Here is a 12,682-nt window from a genome sequence, read left to right as displayed (position 1 = left end):
GTTTTTTTTTTTTTTTGTCTTTCAGAGTGCGGCTGCTGCTCCCAGTCCAGTGATGGGCAACATGCCACCCAATGATGGCATGCCAGGAGGACCCATGCCCCCGGGCTTCTTTCAAGTAAGGAACATAACTTTCTAACTGACTTCATCCCTCACCCACCCCCACCTTCACCCATCACACAACAACATCACACGACTGCCCCCCCCCCCCCCCCCCCCCCCAGCCCCTCCCGTAGCCATTGCTAAGCCAATCCTTCTGTCTCCTCCTCCTTTTTTAGCCTCTTTAGCTGTCTTAATCCCTGTCCAGATGTGTTCCCTTCTCTGTCTCTCTGCCTCCGTCCCATATGTCCATGCTCGGGTTGTTAACTCCTGGGGCTCTGTCTGAAGCTGACTCCTAAAGAGCATTTTTTGATACGTAGTATCTGCCCAAATATGAAATGTTGCTTTGGTGGATGTATTAGTGCTTGATTTTTTATTATTTATTTTGGGTTAAAGAGACGAGGCTATTATCACTGGTTTGTGTCACTTGTGTCACTAATTCCTCGTGTCACCACTGTTCTCTGAAGGCTTTCTCTGAGGCTGACGAGGTCACTATCTCTCTCACTCTCTCTCTCTCACGCTGTTTCTCTGTTTCTCTCTCTTTCTCTCTCTCACGCTGTTTCTCTCTCTCTTTCTCTTTCTCTCTCTCTCTCTTTCTCTCTCTCTCTCACGCTGTTTCTCTCTCTCTCTCTCTCTCTCACGCTGTCTCTCTCTCTCTCTGTCTCTCTCACGCTGTTTCTCTCTCTGTCTCTCTCTCTCTCTCTCGTCATCACTCTCTTCTTTCTCTCTCACACGAGAACATGCACACACGCAAGCTCTATTTAAAACACATTAAGCTCGTAACACTTTCAAAATCTAAAATATCTGCACCCGCAAAGATATTCCCCTAATTGGCAAAGGTGTACATTGTTTTCACTTAAAGGTCCCATGTTGTAGAAAGTGAGATTTCTATGTCTTTATTGATTATAAAGAAGGTCTAGGTGCTTTATAAATAATGTAAAAGCATCAAAACGCTTAATCCCCAGCAGTGGCCTAAGGTAGTTTCTTACTGCAGCGTTTATTTTTGAACATCAACGCATATTACCCAGTAATCACCATTGCATATATGTATATGACTATAAAAATGAATATTTTCATAGTGTATTTATTGTTTTTTATACTTTAAGTGTATAATTTTGATATAGATTGCTACCGACAATTATTTACAAAAAAAGTAATATAACCATGCCTCAGACAGGTTTGTCTTTTCGAGGTGATATATAGCAAATGGCACCATTTAAGTTCTTCTTTGAACACCGGCATATTTCCGGTGGTGGAATTCTGAACCGCTCCAAAGGGACTGTTTCCTGCCCATCACTTTGTTGTAGGGCCCTCTCTGTCCACGCAGATGCACATACAGATGCAGCTCTAATATGTATTTGGCCAAAGTCTGTTTTGGGGTTTTTTTGCATGTAGAAATATCAAAATATGCAGGATGCCATCATGCTTCTTATGTTATTAATGATTAAGCAGGCTTTACAAATGTGCTCCTATTGGACGTTTAGTATGCCTGATGTGTAAATACATCCAGTGTGGAACTGTATAGCCATAAGCCTGCGTTGTCTTGTGCTGGTTGATTGGCAGCATGTCGTGTGCTGTGTGTGTGTGTGTGTGTGTGTGTGTGTGTGTGTGTGTGTGTGTGTGTGTGTGTGTGTGTGTGTGTGTGTGCTTGCTTGCGTGCGTACAGGGGTCGTAGAGAATGTTAATGATGTATGAGCAGTGAGCAGGCCAGGGAGAAAGCTATCCGATGGTGTTGCATGAGTGACATTGCTTTCCATAAATAGACGCTGTGTGCATGGCGGACAGACAGACAGACAGACAGACAGGATGGTCAGAGGGAAGACAGGCAGAAGAAAGGCGAGATTGATGGTTTCTTTCCAACGCCGCAATATTCGCACTCTTCTCTTCTCTTTGCTTAGCTCAGCTAATCTGAGCAGCAAAGCAAGCAAATGTAAAGAAAACCAAAACAGATAGCCTGCATAACACACACACACACACAAACACAATAAAAATAACATCGACAAAAGGTTCTCTGCACCTCCACAAACTTCACATCCGACTTCCCTAAATCAAGCGGACGGTGTTGCCAGAACTGCAGCATATCTCAATGTGTGTTCATATGGCATCTTTCAACTTCAGCTAGAGCTGACGCCACACACACTGCTCAGGTAGCTGACATTCCCTCCCTGGTGAACTAATGGCTGCGGTCTCCGCTGAAAATGCAGGCTAGCGAGTTTTCTGCAGTTCATTTATTCATTCAGATGAAGGGGAAGCAGATTTCTTTTTCTTTTTTTTTCTTTTTTATCGTTCCCTCCCACGTATTGTTGAGATTTTACTCACACGCTCATCTCACTGCTCTCAGTTACACTGGAGGTAAGGTCAGTCATTTGACAGGGAGAATTTTCCACCTTTTGTAAGAGACTCGACAATGGTTATTATGTTTCTGATGTGGGATTGTGAATGGGTTGTATCTGCAAAAGCGGAATTTTCTCCGCGCTTTAGTCATTTCTCATCTCCGGGTCTGCTTCCACCTTCTCCCTCTCCTCTCTCCTTCGTACGCTTGGCATCCTTCTCCATGACATTTCCTTGCTCTCTCCATTTCCCTTGACTTTGAAACTATTATTTTCTCTCTCTATCTCTCTCTCTCTCTCTCTCTCTCTCTCTCTCTCTCTCTTACACACACACGCACTGCTTCAGTGACACATGCTTACTCACCAACTCCGTCCTGTGTGAACTGTTCACGTGCTCTCTCTGTGTGTGTGTGTGTGTGTGTGTGTGTGTGTTGCATTACATTTTTCCCAGTTGCACTAGCTGTGTAATTAACATGGGTGACCCCAACACTGTTATTGGCTACAGTCCTGTGAGAGAGGGATGAGGGGCAAAGGAGGGACAGTGGAGGAAAATGGAGGCAGAGGGTGCAGCAGGAGGGTGTGCTCCCCTAATCTGTCTCTCACAGGACGAGCCGGGCATCGAGTCGTCCTGCAGAGACAAAGGAAAGGTAGACGAAGAGAGACACGCTTTAGGTGAAGAAAGGACAGAGGAAGGAAGAGAAAAGGGAAGAAGTTGGAGAGAAATGCTGTGTGAGGTGTGAGGATCTCGATACATTCGGTATATAATCCTCCTCTCCTCTCAGCTAAAGTCCATCGCTGCTGCATCATGGCCCTCTGGGGAGGACAAGCAAAGGGGGAGATGGGGGGGGAGACAGAGTTAATGACAGGGATGAGGAGAAATAGAAGAGAGGACACTGAGACGTCAGGAAAGTCTTTCAAAAAATGTTTTTTATTGGCGTTCAGAGATGTGTGATCACAGAAATGACAGCTGACGACAATAGTGGACAGTTGATGGATTCATCTCCCATCTGCTGCTCCAAAGATGGAAACGAATTGTATCAGGAAAATGTTTTACTGTGCAGTCTTTACAAGGCATACAGACATTTATATATATATATATATATATATATATATATATATATATATATATATATATATATATATATTTATTGGGACATTCTATACAATAATGAGAAGGAGGCTGAATAAATAACAGTTAGGCTTCCATCCAAGGAAAAACTAATTTGATAAAATGTGCTCTTTTAGACATTTATATAATCCACCTGTCAAATAATGCCCAAAAAAATCCCTCTTTGTTGGCTTTATTCTCTGATCCACACGACGTACGTCAAGTACTCGAAAACTTAATGCGCTCCATTAAGTCTGTAAACCAGTTAGGGTGGGGCAGCCTCTTTCTACTAAACTGGGAAGGCTCCTCTTGCCAAAAAAAGAAAAAAGAAAAAGAAAGATCCAAAGTCAAGGGCAGTGTGTTTTATTGCAGGTAATTGTGGCTCTTCAGGGAGAACACCAAAAAGCACAACAAGAGGATTAGGTTTGATTACACGTTAAACAACAAGCAACCCAGCTATCAAAGACAAATCTGAGAACCTGTTCAAAGCTTAGACATGGCAGGCACGTGGTGAATTAGGGAGACATCTGCTCTCAGTAATTTATTTATCAAAGGTGAGATTGATCTCAGGGTTCATACTGGTCACTTGTATGACTAAGATGCAGGTAAGAAGAAGTGCTTTAAAATGTGAAAGAGAGAATGAAAACCATTGCTGATGAATGGTTGTTCGGGTGTTTTTTTATTATCTGTATGAGTCAAATGTTGAATCTCAGTGTTTGGTCAGGGTCTGTGTTGGTACTTCAGCGGATAATGTAGACTGTTGGTGTAGATCCTGGGTGATTGACCATCAGAAAAATTAAAACAAGGTTATGTGGCTTTTCTTTGGAAACGCACATATGGCCCAAACTGTGAATCTAATCTAAGCCTTCGTCTTCTTTTGAACATTGGACAAGAGACGCCATTAGTAAAAAAAAATAAAAAGATCGCTGAAGCGTTTTCACATCTTTTTCCTACCATGTCTGAAAGGGCGTTGTGGCTAGATGATTCAAAAAGACAGATGCAAGAGAAGCCAGACTTTTCACTTCAGCCTGAACTGAAGCAGAGGAACTGTCTCTGTCTCTGCTCCTCCTTGAGAGGCCAGCGGCAAAAATGATACCTAACAATCCTCCTTGAATGACAACACACTGAGAGGCAATCCTCAGCAAACGTTTCCTCTGTCCATTGTCTGCCTGTAGCTACTGCTAGACCAGGTTGATAACAGTCACTGCGGTTAAACAGTGATTTCAATGTAGCCTTTGTCTCCCGCTGTGCGTGCTCCATCCCCATCGGCAGCACGTTGCCGATACAGTAGGCTCAGAGACAGACTACCTCGCACGCGTAGTAGTCCCTGTGAGTGTTGGTGAAACTTGGAAGAACCCAAGGAAGGGCTATCACAGATGTATAGATATCATTCGGTGCCGTCCTAACATGTTTAAACGGCTGTCAGCGTCTCACGGCCGTCCTCTGGGAGAAAACACCCCTGATAGCGTGTTCCCATCTCTGCGCTGACGTGTCGCCGCGCTTATATACAATGAGCTAGCAGAAGACCTACTGCTGCCACTGCCACGCTCTCAGGAATGTTAGCAAGGAATGACAATGAGTGTGCACTCAGCATGTGTGTGTGTGTGTGTGTGTGTGTGTGTGTGTGTGTGTGTGTGTGTGTGTGTGTGTGTGTGTGTGGTGCTGTTCCTCCTGGCTTTGTTTGTTGTGTGCAGTGATGCAGGCTGCTTTGTGTTCTCGCTCTCAGTTTGTGTGTGTGTGTGTGTGTGTGTGTGTGTGTGTGTGTGTGTGTGTGTGTGTGTGTGTCCAGTAGTTTGACGGAAGTTACACACTGCCCTCTAGTGTTGGCAGCTGTAAACAAGAAAAGAAAACTCAGGCGACTGCTGCCCCTCCATGCCTTTCTCTCTCCCCCTCTCTCCCTCTGTCTCTCCCTCTCTGTGTGTGTTAGTGGTCCATCAGGGGCAGCGGTGTGGGTCTTCCTTAAGCTGAAATGAGTGGTGGGGAGACAGGGGGGGGGGGGGGGGTGCGTTGATGGGTTTGTGGTACTGTGCCAAGCTGTTATCTCCTTAGCCGGGTAGAAAATGATTTTATTAATTGCTTCATTTAACGCTCCCCATGTCCCCCTCCTTCTTCCCCTCTCCTACACGTATACACAAACAACACCAGGCAAACACACACACACACACACACACACTGCGCACACACTCCAACCAAGCTACTTTTCAAACTCGCCCTGCGTACACCTCTGTGACAGTTGAAATGCACTCTCTCTCTCCTTCTCTCTCTCTCTCCTTCTCTCTCCCTCTCCTTCTCTCTCCCTCTTTCTCTCCTTCTCTCTCTCTCTCCTTCTCTCCCTCTCTCTCTCTCTCTCTCTCCCTCTCTCTCTCTCTCTGCGGGGACCTGTAGAGAGAACAGTACGGCCATAAAGGCCATATGCTGGCCCATTCAGATGTAATAGCAGGAAGGCCCAGGGAGGCCCAGCCAGAGGAGCTATGCTCCATTATGGCACATTATAGAGAGGAACAAGAGAGGAGCAGTGTGTGTGTGTGTGTGTGTGTGTGTGTGTGTGTGTGTGTGTGTGTGTGTGTGTGTGTGTGTGTGTGTGTATATGAATGGGATTGTGTATTACCTACAGAGCAGGGAATGTGTTCACACAGCCACATTGTGGGGACTCGACTTCCATTTGGGGACTAAAAGCTGGTCCCCACAAGATGAACTATTGAATTTTAAGGTTAAGACTTGGTTTTTGATTAAAGTCGGTTAAGCATTAGGTTATGTACGCGCTAAAGGTTGGGGGTAGGTTACGGTTGGGGTAAGGCTCCAGAAAATGAATGTAAGTAAATGCAGTGTCCTCCTAAGTGACTAAAACTAGGTTGTGTGTGTGTGTGTGTGTGTGTGTGTGTGTGTGTGTGTGTGTGTGAGTAGAGGAGAAGCAGACTGCTGTAGCTGGATCAGTGCAGCCGGAACCCGCAGGGGTGTCTTGTTAGACATACACACACTCTCTCTCTCACACACACACACACACACACACACACACACACACACACACTCAGACTGGCACATCAACAACAATAACCTCTGAGGTCAGACAGAGCTAGCGCTGCATTAGCCCCAGTGTGAACCTGCTGAGAGACAGAGCGAGCCAGTACAGCTGGTGTTAACCACCCAAAACATACACACACGGAGTGGCAGAACAACCACAGTGGCACCGGTACAAACGTCATGACTGTGCCAACACATCCAGAGTTCACTGTATGTACAATTAAATAAACATTTCCAGATTGTTGAATAGATTATTGACCGGCTGTGTGTTGTGTAGCTGGTTAATAAGTGGCTCTATTGAAGACGTGGCCGCTCCTCAGATGAGCCGTTCTCACGACAACGAGATGAACAGGATCAATGCAGCAAGAAAAAAGTAAACTGCAGAGTCTCAAAAGGATAAGAAGCGCCTGTCTTGAGCGGTGTTACATATACCGGTACTAGAAGGGCATCACAATGCCTCGCCGTTAAAGACGGTACGATACCCCCGTTTTATCAGTGCCGCTACTTTTAGAATGACAGCTTTTTAATAAGAGCTGCAGGCTATTTCCTGTGAGTAGGACTGCATTGGGATTGGGATCCGCCGGGAGCGGAAGTTCTTAACTTTACAGCAGTCAGAAAATAAACTGCGGGTCCTGAGATTTATCAAGCGCTAACCAGAGGGATAGAGTCAACGGATGAGAGGTGTTTTTGGGGGGCTGCACAGTCCCCCAAAAACACCTCTTTGACACACACTACACAGCGCTTTCTACGGTTTCTGTGGTGTCTTCCTGATTTTAGCAGGTTTTCAATCATCAACTTCTGACAGAAATGACCAAAGAAATGACCGTTTTTTTTGTTTTTTGTTTTGGAAGCCTCTCGCAGTCTCCCGTCCACGTATTAAACAGCACTGTTTAACAAGTGATGTCTGGTTGCAAATATCAAGTAAAATATCAGAAACCAGAAATCACATTAACTCTACAGGTGACATCAGATTACTGTATATTACTATAATAATTTATAGTAATATTTAAAGTTCCATGGTCCATTACGTTTCCAGATGTTTTAGGTTTTTCGTATCGTATCGGTATCGAGGTATTTAGACCAGGGTATGGTATCGAAGTCACAATGTTGGTATTGTGACAACACTAGTGCTGAGAGCCCTGCTGCTGCTGAGCCCAACACTTGTGCCCTGCTACAAAGGGTGGCGAGTCCATGAATAAGTGCTTCTGCTTATGAGCAGTGTTGTTTTCACGTGTATGTACAAGCTCATCTCTCCTGCCAAAATGTGAGCTCTTATACAGTGAGCCTGGCAGCGCCGCAGCGTCGTATCTGTGCCTGTGGGAACGCACTTGTTTCAAGCTGTCAGTCAGGCATGTTTATTTTCCCACCGCAGCAGCTCCCACAGGTTCCTGGTGCTCAGCTCTGTCGGCACTCCACCATGCCAGCCATGCCAACAGTGCACTCGCACAGGGAGGGCGGCACAGTGGGCAGGGTGGGAAAGTGAGGGAGCGACAAAAGGGGGGGGGGGGAGAGACTTAAAGGGAATGTGTGTGTGTGTGTGTGTGTGTGTGTGTGTGTGTGTGTGTGTGTGTGTGTTTGTGTGAGGCTGGAGAGATGCAGGTATCTGTGCAGCTGCATCCTTTAGGAGGAGCGCTGCACACAGGCGAAGAGGTGCACAAGTCTAGACAGTTACGTGTGACTGTGTGTGTGTGTGTGGGTGTGTGCGTTTGTGCTGAAGCAATTAGTCCATTAATCAAAGCTGGTCAGCAGAAAATCACGCCGACAAATTATTGACAATAATTGTGAGAAATGGTTAACTGCTCAAGCCTCTGTGTGAAGATTTTTTCATTTTTTTTTTCTCTTAAAAGAACACAAGCCATCAATTTTTAAAGATTTTATAAAACAGAATAATAGCATCTATTTGCTGGTTCCAGCCTCTCAAATATGAGGTATTTTACTTTTTATTGTTTAGTTTATATCATTGTAAATTTAATATTTGATTTAATATCTATGAGACAAAATTAGCTATTTCAAAGCTGTGTATAATTTTATAAGTGACCGATTACTCCGAAAATAATTACTGGATTAATCAAGTTAATTATATTCATTCATAAAGCACTTATTAAAACGGAAATGTTAAATCAATAAAGGAAGCCTTATTGTGTGTGCATGCATTTATTTCTGCATATTTGCTCAAAAAAAGGAAACCAAAGTTATGTAAACATGTCTACCAGAGAGTGTGTGTGTGTGTGTGTGTGTGTGTCTCAGGTTATATTGCACATGGGTAATCCCCTAATCCTTTAGCCTTTTCAGTGTGATGTTAGACACACACCTGTTGAAGTAACAGCCCTCAGCAGCCCCCTTCAATACACATACTGTACATGCACACACATATTCAAGCCAGCACACACTCAGCACCTGAGGGAAGGAGATCCTGCTTTCACCTGTGGAAAAAAAAAAAGGGATCTCATATTCGCACTCATCACCACTCAGTTGCACCCCTCACACACACACACACACACACACACACACACACACACACACACCTGTAATGTTACCTGATAGCAGAGTGCTTGACGGAGGCTCTGGCAGACTAGTAGATAAGCCTGGTCTGGCAGTGGGTGGTCCTCTTTCTCCGTATTGATGTTCAGGTAGTAACAGTTCTGTGTTGGAGCAGCTGCTGCTGGAGTCAGATGAGGTTACTGTAGGAAGAGACAACGCGGTCACTCCGACCTCTGATACTGTATTCACTTTAACGTACTTAACACATTGTTTGTTGTTGTTGTTGTTGTGGTTGAGAGATTAACACGAGAAACGGCTCATTCGCTCTCACATTGCAAACTGAAACTGCTGTTCACATACCAGAGACTGAGTCAGAGAGGCAGAATTATTATTTTCAACCTGGGACACATTTTCCATAATGACGTTTGATTGGGTTCAAATATTTGGCACGTCCCCGCAGGCTGAAAGCGCTCACCAAAATTGAGCTTGCTTTGGCCCTTGACTGTGTGTCGGTCAGCAGCGCCTCTGTCAAACTGGATCAAGTCAGGGATGAAAGTAGAGACCCCAACCGTCATTGTTTGTTCTCCTTCATGCATCCCTTTAGCGCCTGTATGGTGGAGAAATGAATTAGAAACACTTGACATCATAGCCACTAATCTATTTTTTAAAAATTGGCGTAAGTACCACGGAAACATTTTTGAATGTTGACAAAACTTTTAACAATTTTGATTTATTTTTTTTAATTAGAAGAAAAAAAACCGACTGAATTCATCGACTGCAGTTGAACAGTTCACAGATTTCTGCAAGAAACGACTGCCTGCCAAAAACCCACAGCGCTCGATATCAGACAGTCAGCTGCAGCAGAAGTTGCCGTTTGCCAGCAGTATAGGCTCACTACACAGTGTAGGCAGCAGGCACAGTTTAAAAAAACCTGCAGGTCTGTGCTGGGCACAAACACACTGACACTGGAACAATTAGAAGCAATTTATAAGAAAACTAGAATGGCACTCGGGAGAGACAGCAGACCATGGTGTGTTCAAGTGCTCCTCGGATGGTCACGTCTCCCGAGTTGAGAAGTCGTTCTTCTGATTTCCGTGTGTTCTTGAGCTTTTAAGTGGGAATGTGGAAACAACTTAAACGCTACGAAGAGGACATGTTGTATTTTAATTCACGTTTTAAGTTGTTTCTACTTGAAGGGACATTCACATGAATTTTCCCAATTGGTAATTCATTTCTACGTTTATTCCGACACCACATGAATGCAGCACAAATGCCCTATCTCGCGGTGTTAATTAAAGTGAATCATAACGTGTTCACCTGCGCTGAATCTTTTAGTGGTACGGAGTACTGGACCGTACCGGCCTGTTTTCAGCCCAGAATCAAGCATCATCATGGCAAAAATTATTAAAAAAAATAAGACATTGTTTGAAAATACCAAGAATGATCCTTTGAAATCCTGACTGAATGTTGATTAAAGTCCACCTCGTGAATTGATCTGACCTCATCCTGGTAACAAACAATTCCTGTCCATGAAAATCAAAGTGGCCCTCTCATAATGTCAGTGATTCCTTGTTGATGTAGCGGAATAGATGTGACAGTTGTGCTGTTATTATACATACTTAAATTGGACATACGGTAATCACTTTAATTACTTAATTAAAGCTGCACCAGGTGATTTTGACCACTAGGGTGCAGAGAGAAACAGAAACAAGTTACTCTGTTGTCTATTTAGTTAAGTGATAAAGAGCAGCATTATTATCCCTCTGAAGGTGGGTCTCTAGTTATCTGATGAATTTAAGTCAAATATTTACTGAACTTTTCGCTGTAGTTTGGTTTAACAATTCCTGAGAAAATACTGTGTATCTACATGTATGTCTCTCCACCATGTCATGCCTGACACTATCTTTTCTTAAGTGCTTGTAGTGCGTTTCATGGATTCATATGTTTGACTTGATGAAGCACAGACCAGCAAACCAAACCGGAAAAAAAGGCAGTTCATCATTGATCCCCATAACAACAACCACCTCAACCACTTCTTCACTTTACATTCCAGTCATTTGATTCAATCATGCATTTCTAAATGCAGGTTTCAAATGTTGAACACACGAGAATGTAGATCATAATTAATTTATCTTCTTTTTTTTATGTTTGTGCATAAAATAATCAGCTGTGGGAGAATGTTGCTACATAATACATAACAAATAAAATTTTACCTTTCTAATGGTCGATTCACCCCAATTACTTTTACTACTTTTTACAGAGGAAATAGTCGCTGTAAAAACTGGTGATGTGAATATTGCTATTGACTTTTGTTTTGTTTTGTTTTGATGCCGTGAGCATCGCAAACGCAATTCAAATTCCGTTCTCTTCTGCTGTATTCGGGTGGAAGCAAAAACCTTTCAATCATATCTTTCGATCTGGGCAATTAAAACCCAGTTATTGAGATATTCATCTTCATGGCTAAGTGAAACTAGAGGAAAGTTAGAAAATGTGTTTATTTAGAATTTGTGTGAACTGACCCTTTTAAATGTTATATCACATTGTTCTTTCTGTGAATAACTCGCTCTGAAGAGGGACTCAATGCGAGGTTGTTCCACATAATATTGTTTTTTCCCAAGCAGGTTTGAATATCACTGAAGGCATTTATTGACATCTTATTTAATTTTTTTTCACCAGGGTCCTCCAGGATCTCAGCCCTCCCCTCACACGCAGCCCCCCCCACACAACCCCAGTAATCCCATGATGGGACCTCACGGACAGGTAAGACGTAAACATTGACTCTCTTTTCTCCGCTGCTGTGTATTAGTTCCCTCTCAAAGCCCACTCGCACTTTCTCACACCCACTCACTCACTCTCTCGTTCACTCGCTCACAACCACAACAGTATGAAACCAGCACGCAGGTCGCTTGTTGTGCTGGCAGACAGGACATGGCAGCATCCACGATGGTGGGTTGGATGAATAATTTAGCTGTGTTGGCCCCGCTATAAGGAGCGGAGGTGCATCTGGAGGGCCTTTCGCTCTCCCTCAGCCCAGCACTCACCATCCCATAGTCCATCAATAGACCATTAATATTGCAGCACAGCCTGACACGGCGCAGCTCTCCGTGCACAAACCCACCACAACATGGTCAGAGGAGGAGCGGAGAGGAGGAGAAGGTAGACAGGAAAGTGAAGGAGGAGGAAGGAGGGAAGAGGGTTAAAAAGAAAACTGTAGTAAGTCGGTCCTCGCCTCGAGGGCTAAGTGAGATTATATAATTCGTCCTCTGCCTGCCCCCCAAACGCACACACAAAGACACACAAAAACATACAGCACATAATTACCATTGAGAGCCAGTCTCCTGTTGTATTTGTGTTGTCTGTGCTTATCTCTGTGTGAAAACGATGATGTGAACATTATTCTGCTCATGCTCCGTGACCAAAACACACAACTCTCACCCAATCGGCATTCAAATCTGCATGTTTCCCCTCGATGCTAAAATGGTTGGATTAATTCTTCTCATCTGACGCTGACATATGGCTCACTGGATGTGGGTATTTGTAGTTGCAGCAGCGTCCTCTCATAGGTAATTCTGAAAACCATCTGTCTGGGGTGCGTTACATTATTCACTAGTTGTGCGCTGGGTTGGCTCTGTGGATGTGTGTGTGT

The 12,682-nt window shown here is 44.0% G+C and overlaps 1 protein-coding gene across 2 annotated transcripts in view; it reads left to right on the top strand.

The window, feature by feature from the left end:
• The window catches only part of ssbp4 (single stranded DNA binding protein 4), an 89,149-nt gene that overhangs the window by 63,285 nt on the left and 13,182 nt on the right, over positions 1-12,682 (top strand). For both annotated transcript variants that reach the window (XM_068725901.1, XM_068725902.1), the window contains exons 5-6: positions 26-115; positions 11,713-11,796. In XM_068725901.1, coding sequence (XP_068582002.1) covers positions 26-115; positions 11,713-11,796 — 174 coding nt within the window. The remainder of the gene's footprint in view (positions 1-25; positions 116-11,712; positions 11,797-12,682) is intronic.

This window comes from Cebidichthys violaceus, unplaced genomic scaffold (assembly GCF_023349555.1).
Source record: "Cebidichthys violaceus isolate CVI_PGR_0920_01 unplaced genomic scaffold, fCebVio1.0.p SCAF_37, whole genome shotgun sequence".
Taxonomy (NCBI): Eukaryota; Metazoa; Chordata; class Actinopteri; order Perciformes; family Stichaeidae; genus Cebidichthys; species Cebidichthys violaceus.
Note: the sequence above shows the minus strand (reverse complement) of the source record. Positions and strands in the feature narration are given on the sequence as shown.